Below are 21,070 nucleotides of genomic sequence, written 5' to 3'. Positions count from 1 at the left end.
CTCAAGACACGAGTTGGATGATAAATTCCTATGATGTCTTTGAGGTAAGCTGGTGAATTGATGACAGCTCTGTTTTGTACAAGCTGGAGATGTTGGATTGCTGCTGCTCCTGACACAAGGGAGTTACAGTAGTCTAGGCGTGAGATGGCGTATGACTGAACTAAAAGTTTGGTTGTGTCAATGTCCAAATAGCGGCGGATTTTTCCTATTCGGCGGAGATGAAAGGTTGCTGATCTTGCTGCTGTTAAGGTTTGTGATTCTGGTGGCATTGAAGAACGGAAAACAACACCAAGATTCTTCACCTGGGGCACAGGGCAGATAGACTGATCTCCAACTGTGAGACTACAATCGCCTATTTTGCGAAGCTGCTGCTTAGTTCCAATGATCATGAACTCAGATTTGTTGTCGTTGAGTTTAAGAAAGTTGTTGGTCATCCATATCTTGATATCAGCGATACAGCTCTCCATAACATCTTTTGCGTGTTCAAAATTAGCTGGTGTAATTCCTATGTAGAGTTGGTTATCATCTTCATAACCATGGAATTTTATATTGTGACTTCGGATGATATTGCCTGTTGGAAGAATGTACAGTGAAAACAAAATCGGACCAAGCACAGAGCCTTGTGGTACACCAAAGTTGGTTTCTCTGATGGATGAAGTTGCATTATGGACCTTGACTCTTATTGTTCTATTTGACAAGTAGGCCTGGAACCATTGTAGTGCTGTTCCTGTGATGCCAATAGTGTGCTCTAACCTCTGCAGTAGATTGGTGTGGTCCACGGTGTCGAAAGCCGCTGAAAGGTCTAGTAGTACTAGCAGCACAACCTCTTGCTTGTCCATATGAGTCAAGATGTCAACTCTGAGAAGAGCTGTTTCAGTGCTGTGCTTTTCCTTGTAAGATGACTGAAAAATTTCATTCAGATGATGCAAGTTCATATGACTCTTCAATCGTCTGAGAACAACCTTCTCCAACACCTTTGATAGAAAAGACAAATTGGAAACAGGTCTGTAATTTTTGGGTACACATGGATCAAGATTGTTATTCTTCAGTAGTGGTCTAATGGTGGCTTTTTTTAAAGATGTCGGTACTGAGCCCTCTTGGAGAGAGGAATTGATGACTGATGATGTAAGAGATTGGCATGATTCTAGACAGTTTCTGAGTAGCCAAGATGATATTGGATCCAATTCACAGGATTTACAAGGCGCAGATTTGATAGTACATATCTGTAATCTCTTTGATGTCTGCTGGTTCAAATACGACAAGTTGTGTGCCACGAAATGGTTGGTCTTGTTCCAGGGGATTGTTGTTGCAGTACTGACGTTTAGCTACGTCTTCACGAATGTTCTTCACTTTTGTAATGACGAATTCTGCAAACTCCTCTGCGCGTAGACTGAACTCCTCTTGAGAAGGTATGACAGTCGATGTTTGTGGTTTTGTTAGTCTCTTTGAAAGAGCGATTAACTGTCTGCTGTTTCCTATACTTTCTTCAATCTTTTTAGCAATGTGGTCTAGTTTTGCTTTTTTGATGAGGTTGTTGACTTCATTTCTGGCAGATTTCTAAATCTGTCTATCTACCTCAAGTTTGCTTGATCTCCATCTACGTTCAGCAGACCGCCAGTCGGATGTAGGTCTGATGGTGATGTTGCGTGTCATGAGAGGGGCGTGGTTGTGTAGCAGTCTCTCCAGTGTGCTGTTATACAGTTGAGTCTTCAACTCTGTTTTGCTTTCTTGGTTGATATCCTCCATGAGTTGATGAAGCTTGCTGTTGTTAATATCCTCATTGAAAGAGGCAGCATCTATTGACCTTGTCTTTCTGTAGGTTACTTTAACCCTTCACAGAATATGCCTTTATGAACTGATAATCCATAATCCTCAACTCTGAAACTTTTGATGACCGAATCAGAACTTTTGGTGATGACAAAATCAAGGCAGTGGCCACTTCTGTGTGTAGGTTCTGATATATGCTGTGGCAATCCAAAGCTGTACAAAAGTTCTAAAAAACATTGTGCTAGAACATTATCACAGCTGTCGACGTGAATGTTAAAGTCTCCAACAATAATCAAGAGTTCATTTGAAATGATGGCTGAATCAAATAGGTTTCCAAATTCAGTGAGAATCTGAGGTCACACCAAACCATAATCCCTTCATCCCTCATATCACACAAACGTCTTTATCAGACAGACACTGTGTTCTGTACTTCACTCTCCCCTCACAAAATATACATGTAGTTGGATCACCAATTAACTTTTCATTGACTGACTTCGGCTTATGTATACAAGATTACTATTGTTTGAATCTCAAGGGACCAAATTTCCATTTCGAGTCATCGTGTGTATTTATGAGACGAATTCGTGTAACCGGAACTCAAATGATGACAAAAACAGCAGGGAATGGTCGGGACCGACAGGTACTTCGTGTTATGCATTATATTCGAGACTCATCGGGATTTGACTGTATGTGCATACCTATAACATTTAACATAAAAGTGAGCCACCCTTTAAGGGTTATGGGAGACTAGATTCTAATATAAACACTAAAAATAAATAATGATGTAGTTATATACAGTATAAAATATCTCCATATAAAATATGCTTTCTTCTTTGTGAGATATATAAGCAGGTTTGGGCACTGAAATATACATGGTGCTTAAAAAGAAAGACTGATTTATCCACCTCTAAGGAACAGTTATTCAATTTGCAACTGGGAGAGGCAGCACAAAACCATCACCACACAAAATGCTGGTCCAGTTTAATCCCATAACACCTCAGTTGGGACCCCGGATACCCTAATTCCCGCCAGCTATATGGTTCAAAAACAAAACGTCCCCCATCCAGAAATTAAACATCAAAATAAAAGATTCCAGCTAATGTTTTCCACCCCCTAGAAACATTTGATGTCAAATGTTATAGAGACATACATACACCAGCTAAATGTCTCATGCGGTGGACCTGAATTGGCAAAAGAACACTTGTTTTGTTTCACATTTATATCTACAATTTATGTAGTTAATATGTGAAAGTGTGAAATTTCTGTTAAACAAAGTGTGGCCCAACTACATTCTCAGTGGTAGGGAGATAGGAAACGTAGAAAAAATACTTTACTGAGGAAAGATTAGTGCAGAAATGAGCAATGTCCAAAGCGACTTATTTGGAACAGACCATGGCTTTATGAAAATTAATGTGCGATGATATTGTATTACAAAGGAGACTTTTAAAATGCCCACTTTGAAATTATGCTTAGCTTCATCATAAACGATAGCTGATATAAAACATAATAATTTTTAATACTGAAACTATGCTAAGCAGTAAAAGAAACGTCAGTTTGGAATTTTCCTTCGCAGAAATGGATAACTGTAAACCCATTTAATATTTTGATTGTATATTTTTGACTACATCTCCAACTTTACTTGAGCAAAGGCATTCCTTCCCAAACTCTGAATGGAACTCAGGAAATGGTCTCAAAAACGCAACCTGATCTCGTAGATGGTACGGTGTTCTCCATGTTTTTCATGCAACTCATGCATACGTTATGTTTACAAGGACCAGCCCTATAAAATTCACCCCCCAAACCTGGTTGAAACATTCACAATACAACGTCAGCAGGATGCCGTGACTCACGACAGCTCAGAGGAACAAGGCGCTAGGAAGACTTGAAGCTGACCACACTGCACAAGCCGTTGCCAATCACTTCCAGGTCAACGTTCGGACCATCTACAGGCTGCAACAACGTTTCCTGGCCACCAACACCATAAATGATCGCCCCCGTACTGGCAGACAAGACGACAAGACCGCCATGTTGTGCGACAGCATGTACAGATATCCTTTCATGCAGGCATCCGAAACAGCACGCCAGACAGTGGGAACACACGGAAGATCAATCAGTACTGATACAGTACATCAACGTCTAAACAGGTACATTAAACGTCTTTGGGATTAAATTCAGAGGAGACTGAATAATGTCATTCCAAGGCCGAACACAGCCGATTTATTGCGCCAGGCCTTTCTCAGAGTGTGGTTCCACGTGCCAATGGCCTTCATCAATCGATTGGTGCACTCCATGCATACACTCTGTGCTGCAGTTATTGCCGCTCGTGGTGGTCACACTAGATACTGAAGTCAAGAGTCTGAATGGACTGCAAAAGTTCACGTAATGTCTTGGAATTGTGCTGAGTTATTCATTGATGTGTCAGTATATTGCTCACAACAAATGTTTTTGATCTGCTTATTATGTCGATTTCTGTAATGATTTGATTACAGTGCCTATCTAATTTTGAATTAGAACTGACGTGTTTTTTGCTGCTGAGTATATTAAGGATATAGCTACCATAGAAGTCTCACTATTGCTATAAAAACAAACAAGTTGAAGGGGTCGTCTCAAAAGCAAAACCAGGACGGATGTGACCAGTTAGATATCAGCTAAGAACTAAGATAATCCTGTTATTAAACCGGTGAAGTCGGCATGCCTTAACAATCAAATGCCTACTGTCGAAGTTTAAAATTTTGATTTTGATACATAGTGTTGGTTTTCTATGGTTACTGGTTTCATATCTCAACATAAACACAGCTGTTAATCAATCACTTTCAGCAAGACTTTTTAGGCAGCCTTTTTGGTGTATTCTTGCCTACAGTTCCAAACTGCCTACAGATTACAATGTCTATGTTAATCCACATATACCAGTTAGTTAGTCAATAAAAAGAATTCTTCCCATGATATCAGGTAAATGTGGGTTGGTTACTGGTTTGAAATTCATCAATCACTTAGCAAGACTTTTTCCTTTTTTTCTTGGTTCCCAAGAAAATGGCCCATATTTAATGATTGAAATGTTCTATTTTACTAATTTTTGTGCGCTTGAAATGTTCTGCGCATATATGGTTTTCCACAAAGTATATTTCTTTCAGAGTTTTTATAAATAGAGTTATGTTTGGATGCGTATTGTTGCGTTTACGACTTGCTTGTGTCTGATATACGTCACTCTTGCTTGATACGGTACAAGAATCTATACCGAAACGCCGCTTCACGTATATATGATAAAAAAGTTGTCAAAGTTGTTAAAATAAGATGCAAGAAACAAAATTATCTCATTCGGACATTTTATAGGGCAGATAAAAGCGACGCCTATTGGAATTTAATAGAAGAATCTGTTGGTAACGCTGTTGATCTTGACTTCATTACAATTGGGACTGGTGATTTTAATGAAGATATTCTTACCACAAATTCTAGCAGAGTTGATCAAATCAAATTGATAAATGGATTATCTCAAATCATAACCGATCCTACAAGGATTACCCCTACCTCTAGTACTTTGATTGATCTTATCTTTGTTTCACATATTGCTACTGTACTAGAATCCGGTGTACTTGAACCTATATGTAGTGATCACTGTCCTGTGTATGTTACTTTGAAGGAACAAAATAACTAAAACAGTTGCTTATAAAAGGAAACTCCATGATTATACTTCAACCGACATCGAAGCCCTTACTGATGAACTTAGTTCTTTTGATTGGAATACAATACTTTCTTCTCGTGACATAAATCAAGTAGCAGATCAAGTAAACAATACCATAATTAATTTATGTAACAAACACGTTCCTAACAAAATTGTCACTATCAGGTAAAAAGATGTGCCATGGATGAACAATGAAACCCGGAGTTTGATCCGAACACGTAATCGCTTACACAAAATTGCTAAACGGCGCAACTTACCTTCCGATTGGACAAAATTCAGACTATACAGAAATAAAGCTACATCATCCGTCAGAACGGCCAAACATTTATATACAGACAAAATTGATAAATAAGTTAATGACAAGCATGGAACCAAAGTCTGGTGGCGTCTGATAAAAAATTATACAAAAGGCAAAAATTCATCAAGCTCCTTTCCTCCAGTATTTAATAATGATCAACTTTATGACGATAGCACTGAAATTGCAAATATAATGAATGAATATTTCACAAATCAAACAAAAGTTAGTTATCCAGACAGGAATATTGAAGAGGTTTTTTCGTATACTGATAATTCTTTATGTGACGTTTATCTGAACCAAAACGCAGTTTATGAGATTCTTTCTTCCGTAGATAATACAAAAGCAATAGGCCCAGACGGAATTAGCAATAAGTTTCTGAAAATGAACGGTCGATTTTTGGCAGCCCCTCTATCAGATGTCTTTAACCAATCCCTCTCTCAAACTACTTTTCCTCACGTTTGGAAGGAAGCCTGTGTCGTCCCTATTCACAAAAAAGTTGTATTAATGACTGTTCCAATTAAAGACCCGTTACACTCAAAAGTTGTCTGGCAAAAAGTTTTGAAAAGTGCGTCTTCAATTATTTCAGAGATAACGACGTGGTTTCTAATCTCCAGTCAGGATTCAAACCAGGCGATTCTACTGTAAATCAACTAACGTATTTATATGATTTCACTGCCGGTGCAGTAGATGAAGGAAAAGAAATAAGAGAAGTGTTTTGTGATGTAAGCAAAGCATTCGAACGGGTTTGGCACAAGGGTATCATTAATAAATTAAAAAGATATGGTATAAAGGGACATTTGTTAAATGGTTTGAGAGTTATCTTGAAACTAGAGAACAACGTGTCGTAATTAATTGATTAAGATCTGATAATAAAGCTGTTTTGCTGGAGTACCCCAGGGTTCAGTATTGGGGCCGCTCTTGTTTATTGTTCATATAAATGATATAGTTGAAGGTATAAATAGTAATATACGCCTTTATATGCCAGCATTGATGATCCTGGGGTAACTGCTATTGTAATGAACGATGATTTACAGCGAATTGCCGAATGGGCAGAAAAATGGCAAGTATCTTTTAATCCCAATAAGACAGAATCAATACGGTTTACTCGTAAATTGCAACCAACTCCAATGCCGAGCCTAACCATGAATGGTAATGTCATTAATTCCGTACAAAGCCATAAACATGTAGGTCTTATACTTCAGCATGATTGCTCATGGAATGAACACATTAACGACTGTGCTAAAAAAGTTGCACCAATGGTGAATTGTCTAAGAAGTCTCAAATATCGTTTAAACAGAAAAACATTACAAACCATGTACAAATAGTGCATATTACCAGTTTTTTAATATTGCAGTCATATATGGGATAATTGTACTAAACAGCAAGCAGATATACTTGAAAAGCTCAATCTTGATGCTCTAAGAACCGTGTGTGGTGCTGTTCGTGGTACCAGCCATCATAAAATATACAAAGAAACTAATTGTCACCCGTTGTGTCGTAGAAGATGCCTTCATAAAATGATGGTTAAAATCCCTACGCCAAGTTACCTTAGTAACCTTGTTCCCCCTAGAGTATCAGATGTCGTGGGTTATAATCTGCGCGGTGATTCAAATCTTCAGACTATAAACTGTAAATCTGTAAACTATGCGAGGCCCTTTCTTCTAGATACTGATAAATTATGGAATTCATTACCAGCTGAACATAGAGAATCACCGTGCCTATCGAGATTCAAAAGTGTACTTTTAAACGATTCTAAGATCTACAGTCATGTTGACTTCAATTTCGGTAGCAGATTTTGTCAAATCATACATTCTCGTCTCCGACTTGAATGTAGGGATCTTAATGCACACAAATATGAAAGATTTGTATCTCCAACATCATCTTGCTCTTGTGGCCACAACTCTGTTCATTATTCCTTTTCATGTACTCTTTACAGCGATATACGTCAAATTATCTATTTTTATACTAAAGGATTTGACCTAACATCAATTTTGTTTGGAAACCAAAGCTGTTCCTCGATAGTAAACAAAGAACTTTTAATCTCAGTGCACTCGTTTATAAATCTAACAGGCAGATTTGATCCAAAATAATTTGTTTATATGACATATACTGTTTAACAATGATTGGCGTTAATTTCTCGTTTTTGCAACATTTATATGTCATTCACATTGTGCATTCATCATGACGTGTTTACTCTTCCTTCCATTGTATCCCGGAGCGGTATTCACCAATCCGGTTCCTTTCTTTGGAACTAAATATGCTTAAATCGAAAGTTGTCATCCTTAAAGTATCGATATAATACGACTTGTTCATTCAAAACAATAGGATGTAAAACACGAAAACACACCCAAACCCTAAATAATATAAAAAACGTAACTATTCTATGTTTCTCAATGTTCAATAACCATTTTAAACAAATCCTTAATGTACACCTTCAACTGGGGTTAATGTATGGTTTTCGGGTCGGTTGCCATATTACAGCCATTATTTTTTCTTGGTTGAAATTAGCAGACAAGGGAATTGATGCTTGAACTTTAAGCAACATTCAGAGACAAAGATCAGTGTCCAAAAATGTGCCAAAATATTTTAGATTTCAGGAAATACCAACAATATCGTTTCCTGTACGGACCATTTCATGCAGGTTGATCAATTATAGGAACGTGTTGCAGAACGTGAACTTGGCGGATCATAATGTAAAGTCCACCTCGTGGCTGCCAAGACTCGGTGCTTTGCTGCAAACCTGCAAGACATATAATCACAGGTGTCTTCTCCACAGCTGACAATACCAACTTTCGTCAGCTATCTAGATATGGACCTAAATATCGCAAAGAGCTTCCAACCAATTGGAAGTACATCTGTATAATCATTATGCATGATGTCGAAGTTTATGGCAAAAAAATGGACCAAAAGAGAAGAGGAATTTGATTCCACTGATTTACCCACCTGAACTTGAAATTAAGGAGACAAGTGAGAAAGCATCAACTGTTTCATATTTAGATTCAGAGTGACCAAAATATGTCTGCAAAGCTGTGTGACAGAAAGGGATGATTTCAGCTTTCCAATAGTCAACTTCCCTTTTGTGTCGAGCAATATTCCAACAACTTTTTAGGTACATTCGAGCGTGATCTTTTTATCAGGATTTCGACGAGTGTTATGCGACTCTTGCTCAAAAGTTGCTTGATCGATGTTACAACATTCAAACCGTCGGTAAAGCTTTCGAAAAGTTTTCTGGTAGTCATGTGGAGTAAATTTCCAAACTTGATGCATACGTGACAAATATTCCCTATTTTGACTTATAGCATGCATACGTTCCCGAATTATTTCAAGTGAACACATGTCTAGACACCGGAGGGGCAGGATACGCTCACCTTTCGCGAACACCTGGTATCATCACTGTTTGAAGGCGAGTCATAAACACATGCTCGGTCATGGTTTATCGTCTTGTTCAGACTCTATTGTTTACAGACCACATCGTACAGCTAAATATATACTCATGATATCGTCAGTCAACTTTGCTTTTATTAGATATTCCTTCTGGATGTGAAAAGGGTTTTGTCGCTTTTATTTATGTCAATAATATTTTAGATGGTCATGATAGCAATATTAGCCTGTTAGCCGAGTATGCTTCACTGTAGAAACTCTGACGTTACTGCCTGTAATATGAATAAGTCTTTAAAGAAATCTCCAATTGAGAGTTTGGAAAGTTAATTTTAATCCTTGGAAAACTAGTATTATTTTCTTACGAAGCGAATCCTTGCGCATTACCTAGCTTAAAAATGCAGGGAGGAGAAATTTTGTTTTTCCAATATATTTCTGAAGTTGACTGCCACAAACATTAAGACGTTATCCTTCAAGCAGACTGCAGCTGGAAATTGAACATTGAAGATCTTATTTGGAAAGACTCTCACGAAAAAAATAAGAAATTGTTTATAAATATTGGATGAGTGCACTACACAACAAGAATCTGCTTGAAAATTTAAATCTTGATGCTCGAAGAACAATTTGCGTTTTCTTCAGTCAAAACCAGTAATGATTTGATTTATTAAAAAATAATAATCGTTCCTCCCACTGACAAAATGAAGACACTATTTTAAACAGACGCTGTTTTACAAAATGGTTCATACGTTTACACTACCCTATTTATTCATTCCGAAAGAGTAGCTAGTCTTCCATCATGTGGACTGAGAAATAGTAATAACATTTCGGCAATAAGATGCCATAACAAAGTCGCTGTTACCTGATAGGCAATGAAAGTAAACACCAGCAAACATAAATAATGCTGCAAGTCTTCTTCTGCTGCCTAAAGGCGCACAGTTGAATTTTTATTTCATTGAATTTAGACTATCGATTATATTTTAACTGTAATCACCTTGGAAGGTATGTCTATGTCAAAGGATATGATCTGAATTCCGTTCCGAAATTTAATGTACATACACCCATATTCTTGTTTATGTACAGTATAGTGCGTATATCCCAAAGTCAACGTGCACCCACTTCTTAAGTCAACATAGAAACAATTCCTTTGTTTACTGTAGAGAATTGTAGGTTGAAACTGTAGAGTATTGCCACATTCGTTTCTGTTACCATACTCAATTCTTGCTCCTAAATAACGCCTGTATTCTGTCACGAAAATCACCAGTGAAGATCCGGATTAGAATTGATCATCAGTAACCTATGCTTGTCGTAGGAGGCGACTAACGGGATCGGGTGGTCAGGCTCTCTGACTTGGTTGACACATGTCATCATATACCAATTGTGTAGATCCAGTGCATAGATTTCTTACTTAATCATGTCTAAGGTACTGGTATTCATCCGGTACAGGTATTCATCCGGTACTGGTATTCATCAGTGCATGTTGTGTGGTTCATCGTAAGAATCAGTCACAAGATAGGCTAGGGGCGAGTAGTTACAAATGTGAGGTAAAATGCTGTATCTTCTTTTGTGCAGCGAACCAGAGAAAGAGCCTTCTTGGGACGAGAAAAAGAAACTGCGATAATCTCGTGTTTTGCGAAAATGTTTGGGCATGGTGCGGGAAGCCTCTAACTCGCTTCAGGTGGCATGATGGCTTCCCCAAGGATTGGTTTACCGGTAACTGTGTTCAGTACACCTGGAGGGAAAACAATTATCTCTGGGAGAATGTGGCTTGCTATACTGCACGGAGGTATTACTGCCATTTCCAAATACAATGAACTTGATGTTAACCTGTCACCATTACTGTAGATTGGATAATTGGGTTTCAGTGCGAGTGGTGTGACTAATACTATGGCCACATGCTCCGGCAGGTTTACAGTTTGGACCTCACTGTATCATTTACACATCAGCGTTAAATAAATATTCCCAGACGAAAACCCCTCATGTTGTATATGATTATGTGTATGTGATGATAAATGGTAACTACGTGTTTTACTCTGATTAAAACAAAAACTGAACTGAAAATTTGATAACACTTTAGTTGCAATCTGAGCCAGAAAAAAGTGGATATCAACAATGGTGGAAGGTATGGTCACCATGACTACGCCCCCAATTTGATTAAATAATTGTTGTTGTGATTGAATTAAAAGGTTCATTCCCATTATGACTACCCGTCAAATACACGACCTGTTCCAGCCGATCGTTTTTTAATTACTAGCTGTCTCCCCTCCATCAGGTGGACTGTTCCACCGGTAGTTCCCATTATGGCTACTCCCAGTATGATTCAGATTCAGATTCGTTTTTATTCAGTATTTCGGGCCTAAAGGCCTATAGTACAAATACACTTGCTACAAGTATATGCACGTGGTGGCTGTGGTGACATTTCTTGCATTGAAGACATGTTTTAAATATATTGCAATAGATTTGATAATATCAATATTTTTCGAATTTAACAGGCTGGGCAATATTTGTTCATCTCTTACAGGTGTTGATACAAATGATAAATACTTACTTCTTAAATCTAAATACTTGGTACACACAAATAATACATGAAATTCACTTTCAATATTACCTGTATTACAATTTTTACAGATGGATTCATTTACACTGAAAGCTCTATTGGGTTTGCGTAAATAGTGAATTCTAAAATCATGAAAGCCTATTCTGAATTTACACAACGCCCGTATTAACGATTTGTCTTGTCAGTTCATAATATAAAACTCCGGTTCTAACAAAGATTTATGAGAAGAATAGTGTTCTAGGAAACTTGAATTATTTATAGACATGGACCATTCTTGGAAGAAAATGTCCTGAAGACGTTGCTTAAAAACATATAAAAAATTACATTCATTTCCAACCATTTGTGAAATTCACACATGAGAAAATCCAGTCGAAGCTTGCCAATATCATCTTGTAGCTTTAGGAAAATATAACTTTGCCTAAGGTACCTATAAGAATCCATTTTTATACTCCCAGTATGACTACTCATGAACATAATTACATGAATATATAATGGAAAACACATATACAAACAATTATTACTGTACCAGGGGCGGTATTCATAAAAGAACTTAAGTCTGAAATATGACTTAAGTTTTTGAAAAAACTAAGTTTTTCACTTTTTCTGACTTAAGTTTTCAGATTTTACTCAAGTCATATTCATAAAGCAACTTAGGCTTAAGTTTTGGCGATTTCCGACTTAAATCTTAAGACTGGGCAGGGGTAGGCTTAATGGACTAGAAGCCAGACCCCCCAAATGGTGAAAATGTGGTGCAGTTCTGGCGACCGAATGGAATGTGATTTTTCACAATCAGGAATGATTTGGCTTTGATTTAAAGCCGGTTGTCATCAGCTACCGTGCGTGACTACCGTACGGAGGCCCTGTTAAGGTGCAAAATGTCATGTCAGTTATGGCAATATTTTAACCGATAACTGGATGGTTGAATTTAATAACTCTGGTTTGGTTTGAACGATTTTCATAACACAAATAGTTTTTGAATGATCAGACCATGATTTAAAATTGTGGACAATAATATTACATATATGTTCATCGCAAAAATAGTTTGGTAAGGTCAAAGGTCAATTTTAATAGAAAGGGCATATGATGAAAAAATGTGAGTTGAACTTTACAAATTAAAGGTAGTTTTTCCAAAATCATGTGTTTCTGATTCAGCTATATCATTTGAAGATCATATAAACCTTTGGTTGGCATTGTATTCATGAAAAACCATTACAAGGAAATAAAGGTTGGTACTTTGTATTGAGATCAGCAAAACATAAGATAATTTCAGCTCCATGCTTTACAAAGTATCAACAATACTAAATATGTCGAAGATACTGTTGAACTATCATACAAATTTGCGTTTATTGACATTCTAGCAGAAACAACAATTCAGCTGATGCCAGAAGGAGATAAGTGTCAGTATTGCACTGACATGCCGTGAAACCCTTAAAGCTGACGGGGTCTTTTTACCGTCCATCGTCGACAGGTTTTAATCTTTAAAATATTTCTACTTTTCATTGTATGGCTTGTTTTCGTCACGATATTGCTGCAACATTGCCGATGTGACGTTAAATCTTAACTCACTCACTCACTCACTCACTAAAGCTGATGGATAATAACATGACATCCTAATGGAAGGTTTACAATTGACATTATGGTGTTCCATTTTACAATGTGAAATATTACGACTTTGGCTTTCTTTCTTTATTTTACACTAGCAATCATTGATACATTGTTAAAGATATGACACACTCATCTGAAAGGCGTTATGGTATCTTACCACCAAATATACACACAGTCATGTCATCATAACACAGGCAACATTACCTTCATATCAATTCGTATTTATTGTTCTTAATAGTCATAGTGTATTCACAGTTGACATGTTAGTCAATATCAACATTGTCAAGATCACGGGAACATGTTTCATGTCCACATCTACATGCCGAAGCACACAACAGGTTCAACCTCTTGCAGCTACTCCTTCCTGTACATTGGCGTTTATATGCACAGATATGTTGAAGAAGGTCCACGGAAACGATTTAGTCTTAACTTATTTGCAACGTTATCACAGAGGAACAGAGGAATATTTGATGAAGATCTATTACGAAGAAACGTACTGCTTTAAATACAAAACATTAAGTGCCTAGTTTTGTGGACAACTCAAAAAGAAATTCCTAGACAATATTCATATAAACATCTTGCTTCTACTGTAACGTTCATAAAAATATGCATACCTTGGTTTTAGTAATATGTAATGATATACACAAAAGAATTACACATAGCATGATCATGACACTATGAGCATCAATCTTCACAAGTGGGATACGATGGCATGCATCAAACAAGTAAGTGAGAACGACCACCCGATCACCGTGGACCTTCTTCAACTTCATAACCGTGCATGTAAAAGTCAATGTACAGGAAGGTGTCAAAGAGGTTGAACCTGTTGTGTACTTCGGCATGTGGATGTGGACTTGAAACATGTTCCCATGATCTTGACATTGTTCACATTGACTAACATGTCAACTAGGAATACACTATGACTATTAGGAACAATAGACACGAATTGATATGAAGGAAATATTGCTTGAGTTATGATGACATGGCTGACTCATCATTCTTTGATGAGCAAAGAAAGACATCTGGAATAATAGAATTTTACATTTAAGAGCTTTCTGTTATGTTGTGTGATTTCAGAGATAGTCCGACAGTATCATCGACATATTTGGTATCGTTTACTATGCAAAGCATGGAGATGTTACTGTTTGAACAGACATTATATAATAATATTTTGCTGATCTAGATACAAAGTACCAACTTTTGTTTCCTTGTAATGGTTTTTTCATGCATACAGAGCAAACCAAAGGTATATATGATCTTTAAATGATATAGCTGAATTAGAAAAACATAATTTTGGAAACAATTACCTTTAATTTGTAAAGTTCAACTCATATTTTCTCATCAAATGCCCTTTTCTATTAAAATTGACCTTTGACCTTACCAAAATATTTTTGCGATGAACATATATGTAATATTATTGTCCACTATTTTCAATCATGATCTCAGCATTCCAAAACTACTATTTTGATGAAAATCGGTCACTCCAAAACAAAGTTATTAAATTAAACCACCCAGTTATCGGTTAAAATATTGCCATAACTGACATGACATTTTGCACCTTAACAGGGCCTCTGTACGGTAGTCACGCACGGTAGCTGATGACAACCGGCTTTAAATCAAAGCTAAATCATTCCTGATTGTGAAAAATCACATCCCGTTTGGTCGCCAGAACTGCACCACATTTTCACCATTTGGGGGGTCTGGCTTCTAGACCATAACTGGAAGGTGTTTGACATAAGTCAGTAAACAATATGGCTGCCGTAGCGCTGAGGCGTCGTTCATTTCACCAAAGAAGACAAAGTCTCGTTGAATACAGCGATGAAGAATTAATTCTGCGATACCGTCTAGATGGGAATGGCATTAGATTCGTCGCCAGTCTAATAGCGCCAGACGTTGAGCCCACAGCCACCTGTAACCACGCACATGGATGCCTCACAAAAGACGCTCATCACATTGAGGTACTTTGCCACCGGAAAATGTCAATTGTGCAATGCGGACGATCAAGGTGTCAGCCAGCCAACCATTTCCAGAGCTGTGAATGACTGCATACGACGTTTGCCATCTGACAGGATTGTCAAACAATTCGTTCGCTTCCCCCTACAACTTTTGGACATCAGGCGTCATCAGACCAACTTTTATCAGGTTGCAAACCTTCCCGGAGTTGTGGGGGTGATCGACGGAACGCACGTTCAGATTCAAGCCCCAACAGTAGTGAGTGAGTGAGTGAGTTGAGTTTTACGCCGCACTCAGCAATATTCCAGCTATATGGCGGCGGTCTGTAAATAATCGAGTCTTGACCAGACAATCCAGTGATCAACAGCATGAGCATCGATCTGCGCAATTGGGAACCGATGACATGTGTCAACCAAGTCAGCGAGCCTTGTTACGACGTAAATTGTAATAAAAACGCAAATTGTAATACTTGCAGCAAATTGTAATAAACTTGACGTAAATTGTAATAAAAACGTAAATTGTAATAAATATTGACGTAAATTGTAATACGTAAATTGTAATAAAAATTGACGTAAATTGTAATAATTTTCGTTGCGGTAAAATGTAATAAATATTTACGTAAATTGTAATAACAGTTTTAATCACTCGTAAATACGCGGGTGTTTGTTTTTCGTTGCATTTCATACATCAAATAAGCACGTTAGGGCGATAACTCAAGAAAGAATTGATGGATTTTGTTCAAACTTGATACCAAGGTATATTGGCGAGATTCACCAACACAAGTGAAATGGAGTGACCTTGAGATAATTTTCAAGGTCACAGCAAAAATCTGAGGGTTTTGCCAATATAAAGATTGTTAGTGCGATAACCCAAGAAAGAATTGACAAATGTTAGCCAAATGACGAAAATGATATTCGTCCTGATATATAATCGATATAAAATCTCAGACGGTCCCTGTATCATGTCTTTTCGCAAATATGTTTTGAGGTTTTGATATGTATAAATATAAAGTGGGGTGGGGTGGGGGTGGGTTTCTAACGGGTATATCAAATCAAATCAAATTAGACATTTGTATAGCGCTATATATTCTGAGTCCTGCTCATGTGCGCTTAGTCGAATGCTCGTTTGAAGAGGATGGTTTTGCGACAAGATCGGAAACTGTTGATATTTTCCGATTTTCTGACATTTTCAGGTAATCAATGCCAGAGTACAGCACCCGGTCTGCTAAATGATCTGTCTCCGTATGTTGTGGTTCGGACAAGTGTCAGCTCTCAATATGTTGTATATCTGGACACAATGTTTTTGAAAATTAAAAATGAGGGTGTCCTAAAAACAACAGTCCCCGTCTAAATGTAAATCAAGGAATCCAAATCTTTGAATGTTGATGATGACGGAAAGTCATCCAATACTATGCTGAACATATTTTATATGATACTATCTGAGGGTATACCATTATCCAAGAGATAGCGCAATAGTGCAGTTGTAAGGCGTCTGCCTATCACGCTGAAGGCCCTGTTTCGAGGAGGCACCGAGGTTCGGTTCCCGAGATGGGCACATTTGCGTAGTATCCATGGACAAGATACTTAGATCTACACTGTCTCAGTTCATCCAGCTGTAAAATGGGTACCCGTGAGTATGTGCTGGCAATGTGAGTGTTTACTTCATTGCGCCTAACAGGCAGCATGGCTGTACAGTCCCCAGGGAGTTGAAAAAGTATCGGAAACTACGATAGTGTTCTATGATCGGGGATAGTAATGTACGCAACGCCGTGAGCAGGCAATGTGCCTGGATGTGAGCGCCATATAAACGGACTATTACTATTACTAGATACCAAATGGGAGATCGTTTTCCATTTTCTGCAAATTTGCAAGAAACATAATACCCCAATGATGTGATGACTAATATCTCGTTAACCACATTACCCACATGAAATTTTGGATATGACTTTGCGAATGATTCCTTTAAAATAAAATGAAAGCTTTTTTTCAAACATTGGACATCGAGAATATAGTTTGTTTGACTACTTTTTCAACGCCTCTCGTAACATACCTAAAAGAAATGAGAACGTCTAAGGAAAAAAGCAATTCGATCTCTGAATACTTCTGAGCTATTAAAATACAAAAAGCAAAGGAATAAAGTAAATAATCTGAAAAGAATAGCCAAGGGAAACTTTTATTCTAATTTTGATAACTATTTATCACCTCAGTCTACTCAATCAGGTGGTTAGTACTTCATCGGGGCCCACTCCCCTTCTTGTCACTGATGATTCTGGGATACCTTCAGTTTTTACAGATTTGGATAAAGCTCAAACATTAAATGAATATTTTGTATCTGTTTCAGATGTTACTGATGGCGACAAGACTTTGCCACCTGTTAGCCATCGCTGTGTTAACAGTATAACAAATGTCATTAACACGTCACAATTTAATTCTGGACTCACAAAAGTCCAGAAACTCTCCGCACTGTGGGTACTTTCTGACAAGTGATTTGACCAAATTAAACATGCAGTTGTTTTGAATATATGCCAAGGATGAAAAATTGAAAAAAAATTGAGAAAACTTTAGATATAAACTTGCTCGCGCATGTGGCAGCTCATTTTGACTTAATTCGACTAAGTTTGAACGATATTAAAAACTCTCACCCATCAAATTATTTATTCTGTGAGACATGAAATGAAAAATAGTGAAAAAGAAGATTTTTCGTAATGTAGCATTGCTGTACCTTTACCCGTCGGAGAAGTCCTTCTCAAAAGATATATATTCTGTTGTTTGGAGCAGGCCTATATGACTATTACGCCCCACTGCTGCTAAACAACTCGTAGACCTTTAGTCTGACATAGACGCAGACCTTGCATGTTCAAGTTCACATCTGATAGGGGCCGAAAAAAATTGAATCCGACATGAATGCAATATCTCATTGGGTTATTGTTTTCCTAAGTAAGTGGAGTGTCTTCTATAACATTGGAGACAAGTGTATCGCTGTCCTTCTGATATTCCCCCGAACGGAAGCTCTACCCATTTTAGGTACAATGTGCATGTTGTAGAATAGTAGGGAATAGTCTTAAGACGTTTCAACTTTGACCAGGATTCTCCGAACTTGTAACAGTCGTTTGAGAGATCAAAAAGAGAAAGGGGTAGTGCGCGATGTATCTGACGGACGTATGTGGAGAACGTTTGAAGAATGTTACTGTATAAATACAATAATTGAAATACCAGTTATGTTTAAAAAGTACCCCCAATCTGATAGCCAGAGAGATTATTGTGAAAAATCGCAGTATTTATCTTCACAAACGGGCCAAGATAAAAGTACATGCCATTCATCCCCATATTATATCCCTTCTATATACAAGGGACATCGTTGTTACAGGTAGGGCAAACACTTTCTTTTATAGGTATCTGCCGGTTTCACGCTACATACATGTATTCAGATTATTGAGAAAACTAGCGACGCAAGATCTCCTCCATCGCACATATAATTGTATACATACCCAGTGATTAGTGATAGCGTTGAAGCAACTTATTAAAATTTACGACGGACACTATCAGCTGCAGTAGTACTGCCATACCTAGCATCGTATTTATTACTCTCTTACATAAGGTGAAATATCACAGGGTTGTCATGGTAACGATAATTTGGCATACTATTTATTGTCTTACTCTTTAACCAGCGATTAGAATTTAAATCAGTTTTGAGGTCAGCATGTTAAGAGAAAAGAAGTTGTAAAGCGAAAAGTATTGTGATCGAATCTATTGTCCTTTGTAAAAGCAAGTTTCAAGCCACCTACATAAAAACCTGTTTTCATGATAAATATCTGCTAATCCGTGGCATGATTCCGACCATATCATGAGCATGTCTTTGTGAATCATAATCAAATACTAGTAGTGATGTTACAAGGCGTCCATGCCGCGTCAACAACACATGCAAACACACGAGAATTGCAATGCGAGCCCCTTCACCAATGATTCTCCGTGACCTGGAGACACATGTGATTGAGCGTATGTAGGGACGTAGTCTGTCATACAGACCCTGAAGCAAAGTCCACGCAAGTCTAGAAAATGTGGCAAGTCTAGATTTCCACCGATTCAGGAGAATGTCTCAGGGCTCCTTTTTATTATATTTCTCTTTTTTACTATGAACTTTTTTTTCTGTAAAATATGTTCATTTCAGAGACTAGTTGTTCGTCTAGTAGGGACGGGTAGAAGACAAAAGACAAAATGGATACTCGTGCTGTCATACTTTTGAATCATATGTAAACATTCGTTCTTGTCTCGGGATAAATGTATATTTTCCAGTTTCAACCAAATGTACATTCGAAGGATATCGAAATCTAGGTTAAGCTATTTGAATCATATTTACAATTAAAAGACCCAAACAATGGTCTGTTGTCCAAATTGTTGGTTTTCCATACCTTGTCCCAGTCTGTATCACAGTCACAGACCGATATTATTTGTCCTTCTGTCCAGTCCTTACTGTATGCATACTGCAATACTGTATATGTTGCACATATACTACACAACGTATTATGCATGTAGTCAATGCTATGCTAAGCAACGTCCACTCGTATTCAAGATTACACCTGGTTAGAGATGCAAACAAATGTGTATTCGTATGTGCATTTTAATGAAATGAGGAACCAAGCAAGCAAAATTATAGTATGCATAAAAATCAAGTTGGTACACTGGGACGCGTTATCATCGGAGGAAGCTCACAGTTTACTTGTATGGGCGATCTATTATAAGTACGTGTTGTCTGTCTGGAGTAGACAGAACCGTTACATAGCATGTAGAGCACGGATACACTGCTCGTGCATCCCCCACACTCACGTGCACGTGCTTCACAACATTCGCTAGCGCGTTCACCGTTAACATTTGGCGGTGCGTGTCACTGACTGAAGACGTGAAGGGAGGTACTGAAAACTTCATGAGCGCATATTGTCATATTTATCTAAATCATGGAAATTGTTCATTTACATCACATGTGAATCTCTGCAAAAGCGCAATGGTACAGTAAACAACACAATTTTATGCACAGTTATACTGATGTTAACATATGTAAAGCATGGAGTCATGATGACTATCGACAGTAACTGTTCATGAGATCGTGCAAGGGCATTATGGGTATTTCAAACAAGTTATCACATGACTGTAATAGTATTCATTTGTCTTGACTCAGATTAATCACCACCTTGAGTTTAGTAGACTCGCACACTTCATCGAAGTGCTGTTGGCCACCTTTCTCGCCGGCCCGTCCCCCATCTTAATGAGGATGCATGACCCCGCTGGTCACCCATGACCATCACCCAGTAACAGCATGCTACGAGATTCCTTCTTATCGTTTATTTGCATATCTCCTTAAAGGCATTGTAACTCTTTAATCTTGCATGAAAACGCATTTAGATGATATCAGCTTTTACTGACATTATTGTAACATGCAATTTGGATGTGTCTCTGTATGGTTCATACAAGGACATGGGCGACGGCAAAATAGTCGGGGATGCATGAAATACATGGACAGTGTCGGTTATAATGAAGTGAGTGGGTGAGTTTAGTTTTACCCGCTTTTAGCAATATTCCGGCAATATCACGGCGGGGGACACCTAAAATGGGCTTCACACATAGTAACCATGTTGGGAATCGAACCCGGGTCTTTAGCGTGATGAGCGAACGCTTTAGCCACTTGGCTACCCCACAGCCCAAATAATGGCTGAACGTTTGTCAAGTTATATTTATCAATAATACCATTTGCAAGGCTTTACATGTACTTGACATCATACTTATAGGCATATATGGAGAGATTATCCATATATCCAACCTATTTCGATCGTTATTAAAAAGTC

General features: G+C 37.8%; 1 protein-coding gene across 1 annotated transcript in view; it reads left to right on the top strand.

The window, feature by feature from the left end:
- The window catches only part of LOC124267456, a 31,732-nt gene extending 20,671 nt beyond the window's left edge, over positions 1-11,061 (top strand). The window contains exon 4 of the mRNA XM_046702377.1: positions 10,692-11,061. Within this exon, the coding sequence (XP_046558333.1) occupies positions 10,692-10,933 (242 nt within the window). The 3' untranslated portion in view covers positions 10,934-11,061. The remainder of the gene's footprint in view (positions 1-10,691) is intronic.
- Positions 11,062-21,070: the final 10,009 nt, after the last annotated feature.

This window comes from Haliotis rubra, unplaced genomic scaffold, assembly GCF_003918875.1.
Source record: "Haliotis rubra isolate DU_JTF1 unplaced genomic scaffold, ASM391887v1 Scf131, whole genome shotgun sequence".
Taxonomy (NCBI): Eukaryota; Metazoa; Mollusca; class Gastropoda; order Lepetellida; family Haliotidae; genus Haliotis; species Haliotis rubra.
Note: the sequence above shows the minus strand (reverse complement) of the source record. Positions and strands in the feature narration are given on the sequence as shown.